At 36.9% G+C, this 19572-nt stretch overlaps 3 protein-coding genes across 3 annotated transcripts; 1 reads left to right on the plus strand and 2 right to left on the minus strand.

The window, feature by feature from the left end:
• Positions 1-343: 343 nt before the first annotated feature.
• Positions 344-1270, minus strand: LOC119254478 (olfactory receptor 4P4-like). The gene has a single exon (XM_037521578.1). The coding sequence runs from the start codon at positions 1268-1270 to the stop codon at positions 344-346; it is 927 nt and encodes a 308-aa protein (XP_037377475.1).
• Positions 1271-12390: 11120 nt separating this feature from the next.
• LOC119254479 (olfactory receptor 4S2) lies at positions 12391-13341 on the plus strand. The gene has a single exon (XM_037521579.1). The coding sequence runs from the start codon at positions 12391-12393 to the stop codon at positions 13339-13341; it is 951 nt and encodes a 316-aa protein (XP_037377476.1).
• A 4840-nt stretch (positions 13342-18181) lies between these two features.
• LOC119254480 (olfactory receptor 4P4-like) lies at positions 18182-19108 on the minus strand. The gene has a single exon (XM_037521581.1). It carries the CDS (start codon positions 19106-19108, stop codon positions 18182-18184), a length of 927 nt encoding a protein of 308 aa, XP_037377478.1.
• Between the last annotated feature and the right edge of the window lie 464 nt (positions 19109-19572).

Genomic DNA, 19572 nt, shown 5'->3' on the forward strand with positions numbered 1-19572 from the left:
ATACGCTTCCTAGAGTAGGACACAACTGCCAAACTATGCAGCAGTCTTCACAAGTTTCCCTGAATAAGGTGCTGTCATGCCCAATATATCTGGGATAATAAGGAACAGCAAGTTCCAGAATGTCAGACGTGTATTCTAGATGTCAGAGCAGGGAGGGCTGTGGAGAGCAACTCTTATACTTCCTATGTAGAAAGTGTCCTAGAATAAAGTACCATAAAGAGAGAGAAGTTCTTTCTCTCTTCAAGATGCCACACCACCTTCATGCACCCCACTTGCTGAGTCCTCCACATTCACGATTTGGGGCAGGGAATGAGATCCTCCAGAGTAGGCCACCCCAGAGCCCTCATTTCCTGTCAAGCCACTTGTCTCGGCACCAAACCTTCCTCATGGCATTCTTCATGTCAGTGTTCCTCAGTGTGTAGATGAGGGGGTTGAACATGGGTGCAATCATGGTGTAAAACAGGGCGAACACCTTGTCGTTGCTCACAGAATCCACCGTGGGCACGTAGGTGAAGATGAGGGGCAGGAAGAACATGAGCACCACGGTGATGTGCGAGCCGCAGGTGGAGAGGGCTTTGCGGCGTCCCTGCGAGGAGTGGGCTCTCAGGCTGGACAGGATGATGATGTAGGAAATCAGCAAGACAACGAATGTCAAAATGGACATTAGCCCCGTCGTGGTAATGATGGCAATAACCCACACGTGTGTGTCGGTACAGGCCAGCTTCAACAAGGGGAATATATCACAGAAGTAGTGGTCTATCTGATTCGGGCCACAGAAGGGAAGTTCAATAACAACCATTACTTGCATGAATGAATGCAAAAATGCTCCAATAACAGAGACCACCACGAGGACATAGCACACCTGCCGGCTCATGATGAGCATGTAGTGAAGGGGTCTGCAGATGGCAGCATAGCGGTCATAGGCCATGGCCACCAAGATGAAGATTTCGGTGGCACCAAAGAAGTGGGAATAAAACAGCTGGGCCATGCAGTTGTTGAAGGAGATGGTCTTCTGCTGGGCCAGTAAGTCTGTGATCAATTTGGGGCCCACAGTGGTGGTGAAGCAGACATCCATGAGGGACAGATAGCTGAGGAAAAAGTACATGGGCTGCTCACTGAGGCGGCTCCCCCTGATAGTGATAAGAATGAGTAGGTTTCCAGAGAGAATTGCAAAATAGCAAAGTGAGAAAAACACAAAGCAAGCAATCTTTGCATCCACATCTTTAAAAAAACCCAGGAGGATAAATTCTGTGACATTTCCATGTCCCATTGCTTTGTGAGTGTTATCTGAGAGAGAATTCAATACACTTTAAACTCTCAACTTTTGCATTTATCAATTTTAAAAACCATTCATCATTCAATGAATACATATTGATTGGTTATTAGAGTGCAATCATTATTTGGTTAACAGCACAGCAGTGTACATCACACATGCAATCTCTACTCAGAAGTAGAGTACAAGTTATGACAATATTTACATAGTAACAAGAATATCCCAAATAATCAAAACTGAAAGGATAAATTCCAATGTTGCAAACTTGAGATGAACAACAGAATGAATGATTAAAAGATGAATGGCTGTTTTTTTTTTCACATTAAAGATAAAATGAAATTTCACTATTTTCCCTAAGAGTGATTTTTTTAAACTCTTGTATGTATAAAATAGCAATATCTGCTCTTCAAGGACAGGAAGGTCACTAATTCTCAATTCCCAGTTATTTCTCTAGATGCTGAAAGTTCAGTAATGCTCATCTTTAAGTCCTGGACTCAGGTGACAATTTTGGAAAGTGCCTTTAGAAATTTTCACAAACCCCCCCCCAAAAAAAAAATGGAGATAATGAAAGAAAGACACAGATCTTTGGGGGAAAGTGTGTTCCAGGGATGCTTCCTAAGACTTTCATGACTTCCTGGAATTCACTTCATTTAGAGGTTTGCTCCCCAGTCTAACTTGGCAGCTCTCATCACCTCTGCCTGTAGTCACACCTCCTGGCACTTCCTTTTTTGGCTGCATCATTGGGCAGGGCAAACTGCATCCTGAGAGTCTTCACTCCATCTGTTTCACCACATTTTCTTTCTTTGAATTGAACCACTTTCTCATGCAGACAAGCCCTGGATAATTAAGTTAAAAAGAAAGTAATTTTTGGTGGAAAATATACTTCTCTTCCATCTTTTCTGTAATCTGATGCATCACAAAACTTCTAAACTCAAGCCTTTCAAAAAAAAAAAAAAAAAAAAAGAAAAATCTCTGCACAGTGATAAAAATCTGTCTGCCTGGTTGTTGAAGAGTTACAAGAATAGTTAAATAGCATCCTATTTAACTATAGGATGCTGAGGTCTTATGAGATTGTTTGAGAAAAATGCACAGTTGTCATACAATAACTTTTTTGCAAGGTCATGGACTTTTGATAACAATTCCATCCATGAACCCTGATATAATGCCTTATAGTCTATTTTCTTGCAAAATCTTTGAGAGTCACCATGTCACACAAGCAAAACTCCAGTTTCACTGGTTCTGGGCTATAGTGTAATTTATTTATAGATTCTTTTAATTAGGGCCTTCCAGTTGTGCGGGGGTTAAAAGTCTCAGCACTACCAAGCTATCTATCTCCAGTCACTGCAGGATGATTTTCTATCCCACCCAAGGAGCTAACACACATGGTGCAGCAGACCTCTCCTGTCTCACCTGCTGCTCCCTTCAACAGTGTACCTCAGTAGATCTTCCTGTTCTGCTCCCCACTCTGTCTCTGATGAATCCTCTCACCATGCCCACCTCTGGCCTGTACCCAAGTTATTGTATGCATAAATAGATTAATCTTAAAAAAGATTCTTTTAACTGTAAGCTATTAGTCCTTTAAATATAATTCCCTTTTTGAATATAGAGTTATGTTAAATGGTTAAAAATTCTGAAGTAAAAAGATATAGCATATATGTCCTTAGGTAAGAGCAATATAAAAAACATTCCAATTCTTCTTAAATTTTTCAGTACATTAAATAATTAAAACAAAATTTCTTAAAAATTGTGAAATTTTGGGTGTAAAATAAATAAATACTAAAATGTTGTGAAATTTGAAATGTTGATTGATTCCAAAAATTCAAAAACAGTTTCAGTAATCAGAATACTTAGAAAAGTTTTTTTAAAAAAGATAAGAAAAAAAAGGAAAACTATGCCTTTTCATAATTGAAGAAAATCATAAAATTATGTGATAAGAGATAACTAGATTTGTACATAAACACGTTCATATATTGAAATTTATTGTTGCTTAAACACATATATATGTTGAAATTTAATGTTGCAGAAAAATTTCAAGTTAATGTGAAGTAATGACTCCACAACTAATCTGAGATATTTGATTCCTTCTCTGAAGGATAAAAAATACCTCACAACTTAGAAAAATTACATAAGATGGTTGAATGATAAAAAAGTACCAAACAAACCTGGAAAAAAACACTCAAGAAATATTTTGAATGGATATCTATCTTAGAGTGGTAGGAGGGAAGTTTAACACAACTTTGCGCAACAAAAGTCATAAAGTATATATAAATACATTTAAAATTTCTATATGACAAAAATCCACGTGACAAAGTGTTTTCAGAAGTAGTAAAAGGAAGTAAATATTTAAATGCTACAGATCAATAACTTAAAGTTAAGTAACCCCATGTTCTAAAAGAGCAAAACATTTGAGTAGACGATACACAGAGAGGACATTGTCACTAACCAAGAGCATATGTACAATTGAAATCAGGAATATGCAAATTAAACAATGAGATATTATTACCAGTCATCAATATATAAAACTAAAATCAAAAAAGCAAATTTGAATAAAATTTGATGAATAACCCAGCAAAACTAGCCCAGATATCCAGGGCAGGTTCATTCACATTTGGAAAATGGAAACCGTCTAAAGACATGACAATAATAGAATAGATGCAAGATGTGGTATTTTTATTATGGAAAACTAAGCAGAAATTCAAATGTTGGATCTAGATAGCACATCTACCATGAATAGATTACTAAGATATATTTGTCACCAGAAAATATAATAAATACACAGAGATATCACAGCATGATAACTTGTCTGTTTTAAAATATTTCCCACTCCAAAACTACCACACATTTTTTCCGAATACATCCATGCTTATAATGTATAGGAAAATGTGTGGAAGGAAACATCAATCTCTCAGAAACTGAGAGGGTGATAGCCAAAGGGGATTTTTAGTGTTTACAATATTTTGACTCCTTTTTAAAAATGTTTATATTTCAGTGTTGCTTCTGTAACTAAAGGTAGTGACTTTTGACATTTTTTTTTTCTGAGTTTGGTTTTCAACTCACCATTAAAAGATTTCATCACTACATCACTGTCTTTTGTAGTGCTTTTAGTATTCAAATAAATTTCAAGATCATCTGTTAAATCCAATAACTCCTACTACTGAAGTGTCAGGTTGAAAGTCTATTCCTTTTCATGACTCCTTGTTTTGCTGAACATTAACTTTCATTTAAGTTTTAATGGTAGGAAACAATAAATGTATAACAGAGGATACTAAATAATCAGGATGTACTACCTGAAAGGATAACAGCCTCTGATATGTGAACACTAAGTAACAATGACTCTGTAAGTGTACATGCAACAGCAATGCCCCCTATTTGTTGGACACCATAGCAATGAACTTGACATGTGTGGACTTAATCCCAAAGCTACCATTTTAAAACTTCTGATAACCTGAAATCTCCATCTCTGCTGCTAGAAATTTATTAAGGAAATTTACACCGTACATCCTGAACAGGGTGGGTAGTCAGACTCCATTGTTAACCCAGCCTCACCTCATCTGCCATAAAGAAATGAAAAAGGAAAAAATGAGAAGAAAAAAAAAAAAAAAAACCCTTAACTCCTAATTTCCAGGGTCAATTTGGTTTACTTATCACACAGGAAAATTTTCTTAGAAAACAATAATGGCTAATACGCAATTCCTAACATATCTGCAAAATTGTAGCTACAAAAATTGTAACTACAAGGAAAACAGATTCTGTGGTGGGTGACAGTGATCTAGTTAGACTAAATAAACTCCAAAATATGCCTCATAACTTAGCTGTTGCATAACCTTGAACAAGTTACATGCTCGCTGAGTCCTGGTCTTTTCATTTATTTTTAATCTATAAAAACAAAACGTAATCATTCCTATCACATAGGATTCTGTGAAAAGGTCCATATGAAAAATTCAGGTGTAGATGTGCATTAACACACTGCATGAGCTAACAAAACAAAAGCTCTTCTTTTTACATTTTAAAAAAGACAAGTCTATTAGAAAAAGGAGTAGGCAAGAGAGCTTTGTTTTGCCAGTGCAAAAATTGTACTGATAGAATGTTCTTTTTAAGAGGGGTTCATGCCTTTGTGAAATTATTATCTATTGTTAAATTACTGCTTGGGTGTGACAAGGTTGAGTCATAAAAACCAGTGATTCTCTTTAATGGTCCTCAACCTACATTTCCCCACCTTTGGTCTGTGCCTCATAATTAATCTTAAAAGGACTGATAATCTGTAAATGTTTTACCAATGGTAAACAAAGGAAACTGAGCGAAAACATTTCTATCAGTGAATTTAACATGCCTCTAAATATAGATTTCTCCAGAAGCCATAAAATATTTTCACAACTCTACTGAAAATGCCAAACTAACTACTGGCTGTGAAGTGGGGTAATAGGATTTATCATTGCACAGATGGCAGAACTGAAATCAAGTAAAATTTATTTATGAAGACTTCACTGTCCTACAAAAAAATAATCTTTTTAATTAAGAATAGTTGAATCAAATACTTCTAAAATAATAACCTTATTCCTACATTCTGCTTAGGTCATATCATACTTTTGTGTTTTGGATGATCTACCTTTGCAAAATAAATAGACATCCAACTTAATCTCCTATTATGAATGCAGAAATTTTCTTCCATCCTACCACATTTATTTCAAATGCCAGTAATTATTGCAAAGTATTATAAACCTATGATACAGTAAAGTAGGTTATGAAGCTTCTTGTCTTCATCTGTCACTCCATGATTATGTGATTAAGGAAACTGTCTTTTAATTTTTATGGGTTTGCTCTTAACAAAATGCAGAAATATGGCTTTTTGAATCCTTTAGCTGAAGAAACCAGCTATGAAAACAAGTGCCACAATAAATCATTCATCAACCAAGATCAAATGCATCAACTAATTTTCTATAATTTTCTTAATCTCTTTATTCCACTTATTAACTTATTCAATTATTTTATTTTTTTCCAAATTTTAATTTTTTGTCTTCGTTTATCTATTTGAAGTAGAGCATAAAACATTTCACAGTTTTTCTTAGCCTCCTGTCCCAGTACCTAAGAGTTCCCAGTTTGAAACGAAAAGAGCATTTTCTTTGTCCTTTCTGTATTGGAACAGATTTATTTTTTTTTTTTTTTTTTTAATTTTTTTTTTTTTTTTTTTAATAGAGGCATGTTTTATTTGTTTATTTATTTGTTTGTTTTGTTTGTACATGCACTGGGTACAGTCAGAAGCGCAGGAGGGTGAGAGAATTCACCAGAGCCAGAGCGGGGAGCAGAGCAGGCAGAAGGACCGAAGTACACTGCTGAGGGGAGCAGCGGGCGGCAGGAGAGGTCTGCGCGCCATGTGGGACCCTCCTCTGGTGGCCGGGGAGCAGCCGGGGATCGAACCGGCGCCGCTGAGGCCGCGGGCAGCTTCGCAACCCAGCGCTCAACCGCTGCGCCACCGGGGAGGCCCTGTATTGGAACAGATTTAAAGTTGTTTAGCAAAGCATTTAAATGTCAAATTTTATATAAACTAGAAGACTATAAAAGTACAAAAGAGAGTAAGCAGATATATTTATAAAATATATTTATAATGGAAAACATATTTTTCCTAGAAAGCAAACAGATGGGCACAAATGATCCCAAGGCTATGCAAAACAATGACTTTACAGACTTTAAGTATACAAAAGCAAAAAGGAAGAAGAGAAGAAATGAAAAATAGTTTAAAAAAATAACAACTCACATATTTGGTTTCAGCCAATTCCAAACAATATTTGAAAGTGTATCCTTGTCTTCTTGAACTCATGATAACAAATAGTAAAATACCTATTGTGAATCAGAATACTAGATCCCTTAGTGAAAAAAAATGCAATGGAAAAAACTCCAAAACTGTATCTTACGGTAAAGTTATATTTAGAATAAACATATCCTAAAAACTAACTTTAGGTGTACTCAGAATAGAAGTGAAAATTATATGAAAAAACTGCAGGAGAAGTGGCAAATACACCTGGGTTTTTTGACCTTGTCTTTCTCCCTTTGATGCAATAATGAGCAGCAAAGTCCAGTTCCCTGAATACTTGGGGTCTGGGGGCTCCTGGAGGCACTACACTGAAAAAAAGCCAGCAAGAGTATTTAAAGGGTCCAAAGGGACATGAGTACAATCCCAGTAGCAATTCCTGAGGCAATTCTAGGACAAGACTAGTAAAAGTAAACTCTGGTGACTTTATTTGACAATGACTTTGGCTTTACAGATGTGTTTTTAAATAAATATATGCTATATACTGATGCACACCTGAAGTACATATAATGTATTTCAAATATATGATGCTGAATATCAAATGTAGGTTTTATGACCAGTGACCAATATTTTTAAATATACTCTTATTTTTCCATGCAGGGAATAAAACATAATGCATTCATTATTGAGAGTCATCCTCTGCTTCCATTATCAAAGCCTGTCACCTATTAATGTGAAAGTGTTTAGCTTTTACTTAACATAGTTGAGATAAAATTAAAATATCCTGAGCCTCCCTGGTGGCACAAGGGGTTAAGACACAACCTATGGAGTTGGCCGCAGCCTCTGCAGCGTGAGTTCAATTCCCAGTAAGCCGAGGAGCAACCCACATGGCGCAGCAGACCTCTACTGACTCACCCACTGCTCCCCTCAACAGTGTACTTTGGTCAATCTCCCTATTCTGTTCCCCACTCTGTCTCTGATGAATCCTCTCACCCCCCACACTTCTGGCCTCTACCCCAGCTCTTGGATGCATAAACAAATAAATCTTTAAAAAAATTCAAATTTCCCAATTTCCAAAGTTTTTTTCCTATATTGTCTTTTCTACAACATCATCACCACACCCCAAGTCATTCCATTTCCAATATCTGATGTATATAGATTATATTATTTGATTCCCCTTTCATATAGAGTTTTTTTAATGTTGCGTGCATATATGCATGTTTAAATGTCAGTTTTCTTGTTTTCTCAATAGAGTACTAACTCACTGAAAATAGGGCCTACTCTTTCTCCCCTTGAATATAATCATTTAAATTTTATGATAAGACAGTAGCAGCAAGAACATGATCTTTATAATGTGCTACTGCTTGTGGTAAGAATTTTAAAAGATAGCTTTAATGGTATCTCATTGTGTCTTTGATTTGCATTTCCCTCATGATAAGTAGAGATGAGCATTTTTCAGACACCCAATGGCCATCTGTTTATCTTCTTTGGAGAAATATCTGCTTAGCTCTTCTGTCCATCTATATGATTGTGTTCTTTGTTTTTTGGGTGTTTTTCTTCTGTTGAGTTGTAAGAGTTGTTCCTTTTTTTAGATATCAACCCACTGCCCTTTGTATGATGTGAAAACACATTCTCTCATTCAGTAGGGTGTCTATTTGTTATATTCAGTAGGGTGTCTATTTAATGATAGTTTCTTTTGCTGTGCAAACTTTTAAATTCGATGTAGTCTCATTTGTTTATATTTGCTTTTGTTTTTCTTGCAGTCAGAAACAAATCCACAAAGAAGTCACTAAAGATTGTGTTGGGTAATATTTTGCTTACATTTTCTTTGATATATTTTATTTTGGGGGCTTTATTACTTGTCTTCAATCCATTTGATGTTAATTTTTTGGTGTGAGATGGTGATCTAGTTTCATTCCTCAGCATGTGGCTTTTCCTACACAATTTGTTGAAGTGTTGTGTACCTACACAATTGTGTTCCTACACAATTTGTCTTTCCTCCTTTGTTATAAATTAACTGTTCATAGATATTAAGGTTTATTTCTGAGTTCTGAATTCTATACCATTGTGCTGTTTCTGATTTTGTTCTATTACCACACTGTTTTGAATATTATAGCTTTGTGGTATACTTTGAAGTCCAAGAATGTGATACCACAATGTTTCCCTTTTTTGTCAGGATTGTTTTGACTAATCAGGATATTTTGTGGTTCTCTATCTATACTTTATCTGCTTATACCTAAACTGGAAGATTTCTTCTCTTTCAAATAATTCCTTTATACATACCTTCAGTCACATTATTTCTGAGTACAACCTACAAGTTGGATCTTCTTGACTCAGAAGAAAGTCCAGATTCAAATAATTATTTAAGTTTCATTAAGTTGAGATGCTATATCATGCAGATAAGCCTTCTTCAATTTCTTAGTATTATGCATTGAATTATTATCATTATGTTTACCTAGACACTTCCAGAACATTAACAGGTATTTACATAAAATTTTCCATTCTATAGTACATCTTTGGTCCTTAAATGTTTTAAATACTATGTTAACATTCAAAAACATGTTTTTGGTAAAATGTAGTTTTTTGCTCCTATTTGCTCCCTACTGATTAGGGTTGGCATTAAGATTTTTCTTGAAGTATATGCATTTTAGAGTTTTGACTGAATATCAACTTATAATTGTAGCATACACTACTCAAATTAAAATTAATAAATTTATATGGAGTAGAAGTAGAGGTGTCAGTGAATTTTAAAATATTGATAGCTTTAGCTCCTTCCTACAGCTTAGTTTTTTTTTATATATTTAAATGTGTTTATTGAAAAGTTTCTTTACTGTTTCCTTTTTTGTTTTCTCTTTTTTTAACAGACCTGCTTTACTGTTTCCTTTTATGTTTTCTCTCTTTTTTCAACATACCTGCTTTCCATATCAATAAACACAAAATGGGATATAATTATCTACAGATGGCTTGGAAAAGGGACATCCAAAAAAGTCCTGTAGATCAGGAAATCCAACATGCTTGCTGTCAAGAAGTGGACCAAGGTCTCCCTGGTGCTCAAGGGGTTAAGCACAGCATTATGAAGCTATCCGCAGACTCTACAGCACAAGTGTGATCCCTGGCCAGGGAGCTTACCCACATGGTGCAGCAGACCTCTCCTGTCCGGCCTGCTGTTCCCCTCAGCAGTGTATTTTAGTCAATCCACCTGTTCTGTTCCCCACTCTGTCTCTGGTGAATCCTCTCACATGCATACACCCCTCACACCTCTGGCCTGTACCACAGTTCATGTGAAAGAAAGAAAGCCTTCACCACGATTCACTGCTATTCTAGCTATAGATAGAACTGAACATTTTCCTATCAATTTCTACAGAAATCAGCAAAGAAAGTGGTATACCCCATCACCTGACCTAATTCATTTTGAACATTCAAAAGGGTATAATTATTAAATCAATAGAGAAATAAATCAAAATAAGTAATATTTAATAAATATGGAAGCACATTAATGCAATGGAAGAGTAACTACCATAAAACAATTATCATAATTTATTGATATGCTTTGGATTTGTGTATTAATCCAAAATGCACTAATTGATTGGGTTTTAAATTTATGAAATGGGATTTTTTTAAGTTTTTAACAAATTGAAAACACATCTGGAAATTTAAGCTCATTACTTCTTTTCTGACGTGATGAGATTATGGAGGCAGACTTTGGGGGAAAGACTTTCCCCAAGGTCATTAACATTTTGCCTTATTCCCTTTAAATAGACCATATAATAAACAGAGAAAACACCATTGGTTGCCAAAGATACCGTGAAATGGAAATTTTCTTTAGGTGAGAGACAGAACAAGATCAACAATGACTCAAAGACTTAATACCTGCCAACCTGTAAATTTTTGAGTCACGGAGTCCTTGGTATTCATTTTTCACAAAGCATTCCTAAGGAACACTTACACTTTATTTTGGACAGCTTCACCAAAATTATTACAGGAGAGATAGAAAAATAAAGCAAAACTCAAGCCCAGGACAATACTGGTAAGATTTTCTTCTAAAACTAATATAAAATGTTCATGTAAAAAGAAAATTAAATCAATTGCTATATTTGAATGCCTGTAATAACTGCCGGACATCAGAAATAAGGGCAGAATAAAATTGTTGAGTGAACATAAGGTAATAAAGTTCATATATATATATATATATATATATATATATGTAGCTATGAGATAAGGTAGCATGATTGTAACATGATTGTGACAAAGTTTGAAAAATTAGATGATATGCTTGAAATGCTTGGAAGAGGAGAAAGAAATTCATTGAAAGGTCAGGATTCAAGAAGAAGGAAGAGCTCTTTTAGAACATTTGTGTGGCCTACGAAATTCACACCATTCTTGGGTTTCCAGGTTATAGTCAATCTCATTATAAAAAATACTATGATTTGGGTTTTCATAATTGAAGACTTTTTTTTTCATTCAGAAGAAAAATGCAAAGGGGAATAAACATATAAAACAGGAAGATTTCTTGAATGTGAATTTGAATTATTAGTATTACCTTTCCTATGATAACTAACATTTTGAACTGTATAAGAGGAAACCATCTTTAATGACTACACTACCAATTCTAATATTCATAACTGAGAAAACACAGTACTGAATTTTCTCAAGACTTAGAAATGCCAGCAATACTGTTGTCTCAATGAAGAACTAGATGCTTTATCAAGAGTTACAGCACCAGAATCTCAGAATCAACCTTATATCATTTTGGTTCCCTTCCTACTAGACTATCTCTGGAATATAAGAACTTGGTGTGAAAGCAAGACCATAAATTCAGAGACACAAAGATCAGAATTCATGAGAAAAAGTATAGCAGGGGTCACACCATCTCTACTGAAACAGTCTCAGTAATATTCAGAAGGGATGTATGCATACGTTTTCATTTGTATGTGAAAAATAAGACAAACCTGTCCAAATATATATATATATTATCATACCTCAGACAGAAGCTGTTTCAAAATGAAGCTGTTTTTCACAGACAATAAGAAATAGATAACTTTCAGAAATAACCCATTCAATTCACTTTAATGAAAGGTGAATAAGCTTAGACCCAGACACATGTGTGACTTAGAGGATTTTTTTTATCTCCTGATCTTTATTTTCCCTTTGAAGTGAATGAATGGACTGGCATACAGAGGTAAGATGAGCTAATCTGATATACCCATGATAGCTTTGTTAATGACAAACACAACACACAGCAGGGTGTACTGGCATCACCAGTTTCAGCTACCATGATTTTCCATTGTTTTGAGATATAAGTAAATGTTGCTACCCTTTGTTATGTTTTCTCTTTTTTTTTTTCCATCTAAATTAATTGTCTCTAGGGACCATGGCTGCTAGAGTAATGGCAAAAATAAACAATGTGACTGAGTTCATTTTATGGGGTCTTTCTCAGAACAGAGAGGTTGAAGAAGTATGCTTTGTGGTGTTTTCCTTGTTCTATGCAGTAATCCTTCTGGGAAACCTCCTCATCATGCTGACAGTCTGTGTGGGAAACCTTTATAAGTCCCCTATGTATTTTTTTCTCAACTACTTGTCTTTTGTGGACATTTGCTACTCTTCTGTCACAGCACCGAAAATGATTGCAGACCTGTTAGTCAAGACAAAAAGGATCTCGTATGCGGGGTGCATATTTCAACTCTTTGGGGTACATTTCTTTGGTTGCACAGAGATCTTCATCCTTACTGTGATGGCCTATGACCGCTATGTGGCAATCTGCAAGCCCCTCCACTACATGACCATCATGGACCGGGACAGATGCAATATCATGCTGCTGGGGGCCTGGGTGGGTGGCTTCATCCACTCCATGATCCAAGTGGCTCTGGTAGTCCAGCTCCCCTTCTGTGGACCCAATGAGATTGATCACTACTTCTGTGATGTGCACCCTGTGCTGAAACTTGCCTGCACAGACACATATGTTGTTGGAGCAGTTGTGACAGCCAACAGCGGCACTATCGCCCTGGGCAGCTTTGTGATCCTGCTCTTCTCCTATACCGTCATCTTGGTGTCCCTGAGAAAGCAGTCAGCAGAAGGCAGGCGCAAAGCTCTCTCCACCTGTGGCTCACACATCGCTGTGGTCATTATCTTCTTTGGTCCCTGCACGTTCATGTATATGCGACCAGATACTACCTTCTCAGAGGACAAGATGGTAGCTGTATTCTACACCATTATCACACCTATGTTAAATCCTCTGATTTACACCCTGAGAAATGCAGAAGTAAAGAACGCAATGAAGAAACTCTGGACCAGGAAAGTTTTATGGGAAGCTAATGGTAAATAGATGGGAGTCCCAATTTAAGATAAATGATGGTAAATTATCTCATGTACAATGGAGACTGCACTAACATTTCATGGGGTTTTTTTGGGAACAAATAAAAGAGTGACATATTCTTGTGAAATAAGGTATTATTAATCATTATTATTATGGTTGTTCTAATATTTCATAACCTGATAGTTTTCTGAATATTGAGACCAGAGAAAACTGATTAAATTTAGAAGCTTAATGAAGTCATATGTCCTCTTCTCCACTTTCTTATTTTGGCCATTTTCTTTAAATTACGAGAGTCCTCTCTGAAGTATTTAAGGGTGTTTTCTAGAGTTTAGAATAGAAAACAGTACAAGTCAGCACTCAGTATGTGTATGTTACATGGATGAATTAAACATGAAAAAGAGAGAGGAAAGTATTCTGGCATAATTCTTGCAAAGCAATGAAAGATAAAGCTGAGGTTTATGTGAAAGGGGTCATGTGTGTAAAATATGAAAGCTTTTACACAGATTTAAAGAACAAACAAACTTCCAGTTTATGATTGCCTTATGTGAGAGAATTTTTTTTTTCTTTCTGTGGCACGCATTTTTCTCACACAAAATAATTGGTGGGGAAAAAAGATCTATGATCCCTTTTTAAATTGTAATTTACCAATAATGTACTTCTAACATTGTAATTTTTGCTGGTAGTAAATGCCTGCATCCCATTCAATGTAAACTAATGAAAACAAGTGCAAGCTACACTTATGGACTAACAGGCAAATGGACTCACTCCACAGAATAAATACAATGGGCTGAAAGGCATAACAGAAAATACCATGTTCCTCCAATGTTTGAACTGTCAGAAGACTGAAAGACTCATGACCATCAAAGACCAAGAAGTGGAACATATAGAATAGTATTCTAGTTTCCATCAGTGAATTTATAAACTTGTTCTTGTTCACAAAGTGCCTCCATGTCAGTTCCAATATGAGGGGCTCAGAGAGTCTCCCCTTATCTCCTTGGAAAGTGATGACTGAGAATCATGACAACTCAGATTTTCCCAATTCAGTGGGGTGATTCTGGTGAGCAACACCATTTTGTTTCATAGATGTATGCTCCCAACATGGCTGCCAACTCTATACTTTTATAATCGTAAGGATAATAGATGCAAGACCTTTCACTGATGAGAGACTTCATTGGTGAAAACAAATGAAAATACCATTCATTTTCCAGATGATTTAAATTCATTAACTTCATAGTGGAAATCAGCAAAAATGAGTCTCCCTGTAGCTGCTAACCAGTGGTTATATCTGAAATAGCATGCTGTGTTTTAAACATGTCTCCAAGTGCTACTCAATTGAATATGTAAAGATACTTTCCATAAACATTTTATATGTCTTCCCTTTCTCATTAAAACACACCCAGGAAATTAAAATATTTATCACATGTCTGAGTCTCCTGAATTTCATAGTTACTGAGAGAGAATTCCTCATATTGACAGTGTGAGTTGTGACCTGTTCATGCTGGTGAGTAGGGGTGTGTGTGTGTGTGTGTGTGTGTGTGTGAGTGTGTGTGTGTGTGTGTGTATGTTTAGGTTAATGAAACACTATAATTTTATGCAAATCTTCAAAATAATCTTAATACTGCACTTTCAGTAAATAACAATCTGCAAATTAGGAGCAATAGTAGGTAGCGAGAGACATAAATGTTAGATTTCCATTAACAGTCAAGGCTCAAACATTACATGTAAGGCACACAAAATTTCAATTCATAAAAGGAAAAGACACATGATCAAGAATCAAAAGGTTATTGTAGGAATCATTGTTACAGGGCAGGGAGAGGGGCAGCCCAAACCCCGCAAACCTGCCTATTTTAAATGGGTTCTGTTATCCGCTGCATCAACACAAAACATATGAGACTTCGATGGGAAGGAACTTTAATACAATTAGGAAACAATACAGAAAAGGCAAAGAATATAATTTCTGTATCAAGCACCCAATGTTACCCATCCCCTTGTGGGTAAAAGTCCACCCAAGCAGGACTGGCCCAGAGCAAGGCCCCAAAGCCTGCCCCAAGTTTAAAGCATCTTCCAGTGGGGACCCACAGAGAAGGATCAGAAATAACCAGACAAGTCTGGATGGAAAGGAGAAAAATCAAAATCAAGACAAAAACCGCCATTGTCACGTCCCCACAGGTCTTTTACCCACATCTGTGTTACCCAGTCCACAACCAAAAGGCAAGTGTAGTTTCTTCACGTGTCTCTTGGCTCCATGTGCCTCCTCTAGGGCTCCTTCTGGCTCTCCATCCTGCTTCCTTCATTCCTCAGTCTCCTCTGCAGCTTCTTCTCTATTTGCTCAGCCCCACCCTCCTTTTGGGCGGGGCAGGAAGCCTGAAACCTCCTCCTTTCCTGGGGACCACCCTGTTACACCAGTAGTTTTGGAATAACTTGTTAGTCCACATTATTGAGTTGGCTGATCAAGATATAACAAGATCATTCTGTGGAATTGGGGATTCTGAAACACATTTTTGAATTAATAAACATCCAGTGCATTTAGTTTAACATATTTAGAAAGGAAAATTACAAAATGTCAAGCTAGAGAGAACAGAAATGAGGAGTAACATATAAACTTGATTGTATACAGAAAGGTCATACATGGGATAACACTTGAAATTAACATGTGTCACCCTTGAATAGATTTCATTTGCTTCTTTTTAGTTGATAAATTATAAGAGCTTTTTTTTGTTTAATGATTTTTTTATATTTTATTTTTATTTTATATATTTCACATCATTTTTCATTTTTACACAATGTACGCATTTTCATCTAGTTTACATTCCCATACAATTCCCACCCCCCTTATTTTGACTCTAAATAAATCTTTTTTTTAAAGATAAATATAACTCATATTTCAACAGACTCTGAAGCAATATCTTCTTTAGGGAGAAAATAAATAGCAAATTTTCACAAGAAGAAAATTTAATCTTTCCTGGAGATGTGGCCTACAGACACATCCATAACAGGCTTGCTAAATAAACCCAACAGAATTAGACATCACATTCCATCTCATTAGAGACATTTCTCTTCATCCTCATGTTTTTAAACTGGATAATCCCTCTAAGCAGTAATTGTCACTAGGTGATATCAAAATTAAATCCTGACATGAAGTGAAGTTGTCTTTCTTATCGCCTTTCAAATGTGCTTCATTTTATTTCTACCTCTCCTTCTGTTTAAGTTCCCCAATTTTTCAGGCAGTACAGATCAGTGTCCTTTGGAAAAGAGAAATTAGCAGTGAAAATATCAGCATTCTATTTCTGAAAATATGCTCCCCACTTTAAACATGGATCCCTATTGCTGACACGACAGTGACACTTTATGTGTGCGCAATTCTATTTCACAGGAAAATGTCAAGTCAGTATTTCTCATATTTGTAAACTTGTTGAACCCACAATTCAATTCTTCAGTGCTTCCTGTGATAACAAATGAGCCTAGATGTCCTCAGAGACACCACCTGAGTCACAACACTAGAGGATTCCTTGATAAATTAAGGAAACACTTCAATGGACCAAAGATGATCTTGACTATGCCCACATCTCAGGGAGTTATACCTGCTTTACACACCTCAACATTATTTCTGTCTATTAAGAGGGAGTTCATAACTAAAAATGAGACTACATAGCAGTATGATGTGGAGAGAAACCTCCAAATACACCCTGAATACTAAGTTGTGAGGAGTAACAAAATGCACACCAGGAATGTCCATCTCTTTAGCTGTGTGCCTTCTGAAACTCACGCCTTCCCACAGATGGGAGATTTTCCATGTTGCACATTTTCAAAAGTATTAATTTGTAGAGTCATGAATGCTTTTTTCAAGGGGGGTATAAATACAGTCATGAAATAGCATGAATACTTTGAAAAAAGATGTATCATTCAATTTGAAACTCTGGTTCCTGACAGTGTAAATAGGTTAGGTTTTTCCATGTTGACAAGTTGAGAAACTACTCAGTGTCATATTCCAATGGAGATTGTCACCTGCATGTGGAGAAGTAGAAAATTCCCGAACAAACTGTAAGCACTTCAAGGAAGTGTACAAGGACTGTACAAGTGATCACCTCATGGTGGTAATGACTGCTTCCTACAGCCCAGATGATGCTGAAAGGAGAGATGTCAATTGTTGATGCTGCCCAGGAAGATGCCAGTAGCCACAAAACACTATCATGCCATTCCCAGCTGTAATCCATGTTTCATAACCTGACAGTTTTCTCTTATGTTTAGCAGGTAGCTATACTCAGTGAACACAAAAAAAGACACCAAAAGCAAATAAGAATGAATGATGATAACATCTACACAGTGCAGTGTGAATTGTAAAATTGTATCACATTGTATTAATTTAGAAACAAGAATTTTTAAGGTAAAGAATAAACATACAACAATATTTCTAATATTTTAGCATTACTCTATGTCTTTTATTGCAAAGGGGCCTGAAAATCATGGATGTGCTTGGTCCTTATACCTGTGACAGGTGTTTCAGTGAAGATATGCTTCCTAGAGTAGGACACAACTGCCAAACTATGCAGTCTTCACAAGTTTCCCTGAATAAGGTCCTGTCATGCCCAATATATCTGGGATCATGAGGAACAGCAAGTTCCAGAATGTCAGACATGAATTCTAGATGTCAGAGCAGGGAGGGCTGTGGAGAGCAACTCTTATACTTCCTATGTAGAAAGTGTCCTAGAATAAAGTACTATAAAGAGAGAGAAGTTTTTTCTCTCTTCAAGATGCCACACCACCTTCATGCACCCCACTTGCTGAGTCCTCCACACTCACAATTTTGGGCAGGGAATGAGATCCTCCAAAGTAGGCCAACCCAGAGCCCTCATTTCCCGTCAAGTCGCTTGTCTCGGCACCACACCTTCCTCATGGCATTCTTCATGTCGGTGTTCCTCAGTGTGTAGATGAGGGGGTTGAACATGGGTGCAATCACGGTGTAAAACAGGGCAAACACCTTGTCGTTGCTCACAGAATCCACCGTGGGCACATAGGTGAAGATAAGAGGCAGGAAGAACATGAGCACCACGGTGATGTGCGAGCCGCAGGTGGAGAGGGCTTTGCGCCGGCCCTGAGAGGAGTGGGCCCTCAGGCTGGACAGGATGACAATGTAGGAAATCAGCAAGGCAACGAATGTCAAAATGGACAATACCCCGGTCGTGGTAATGATGGCAATATCCCACACGTGGGTGTCGGTGCAGGCCAGCTTCAACAAGGGGAATATATCGCAGAAGTAGTGGTCTATCTGATTGGGGCCACAGAAGGGAAGTTTCATAACAACCAATATTTGCATGAATGAATGCAAAAAAGCTCCAATGACAGAGACCACCAAGATGACATAGCACACCTGTCGGCTCATGATGAGCATGTAGTGAAGGGGTCTGCAGATGGCAGCATAGCGGTCATAGGCCATGGCCACCAGGATGAAGATTTCAGTGGCACCAAAGAAGTGGGCATAAAACAGCTGGGCCATGCAGTTGTTGAAAGAGATGGTCTTACGCTCGGCCAATAAGTCCATGATCAGTTTGGGACCCGTGGTGGTGGTGAAGCAGACATCCAGGAGGGACAGATAGCTGAGGAAAATGTACATCGGCTGTTCACTGAGGCGGCTGCCCCTGATGGTGATAAGAATGACCAGGTTTCCAGAGAGAATTGCAAAATAGCAAAGTGAGAAAACCACAAAACAAGAAAAGTTTGCATCCACATCGCTAAAAAGTCCCAGGAGGATAAATTCTGTGACGTTTTCATGTCCCATTGCTTCTGTGGGTTTGATCATGTGGAGAGAGAATTTAATATACCTGAAACTCTCAACTCTCTGATTATGGCTCTTTTAAAACCATTCATCATTCAATGAATACATATTGATTGGTTATTAGTGTGTAATCACTATATTTGGTTAAGGGCACTGCAGTTTACACACACATACAGTCTCTACTTACAAGTAGAGTCCAGGTTATGACAACATTTTACAGTAACAAGAAGAATCAAATAAAAAGACTGCAAGGGTAACTCCAATGTTGCACACTTGAAATGAACATTACAAAGTATTTTGAAACATGAGAAGTTCTTTTCTACTTTAATTTTAGAATGAAATTTCACTATTACCCACTAAGCATAACTTAAGAAACTCTTGTATGTGTAAGTAACAATAAGGCTTCTATTCTTCAAGGGTAAGAAGGTCACTATAATTCCCAGTCCATCCCAGTGATGCTAAATCCT

Source organism: Talpa occidentalis, unplaced genomic scaffold (assembly GCF_014898055.3).
Source record: "Talpa occidentalis isolate TD23 unplaced genomic scaffold, MPIMG_talOcc4v2.1 talOcc4.3, whole genome shotgun sequence".
NCBI classification, from domain to species: Eukaryota; Metazoa; Chordata; class Mammalia; order Eulipotyphla; family Talpidae; genus Talpa; species Talpa occidentalis.

Bases quoted from the DNA above. Each gene is read 5' to 3' on its own strand.
- LOC119254480 (XM_037521581.1), bottom strand. From the start codon at position 19,108: ATGGGACATGAAAACGTCACAGAATTTATCCTCCTGGGACTTTTTAGC.
- LOC119254479 (XM_037521579.1), top strand. From the start codon at position 12,391: ATGGCTGCTAGAGTAATGGCAAAAATAAACAATGTGACTGAGTTCATT.
- LOC119254478 (XM_037521578.1), bottom strand. From the start codon at position 1,270: ATGGGACATGGAAATGTCACAGAATTTATCCTCCTGGGTTTTTTTAAA.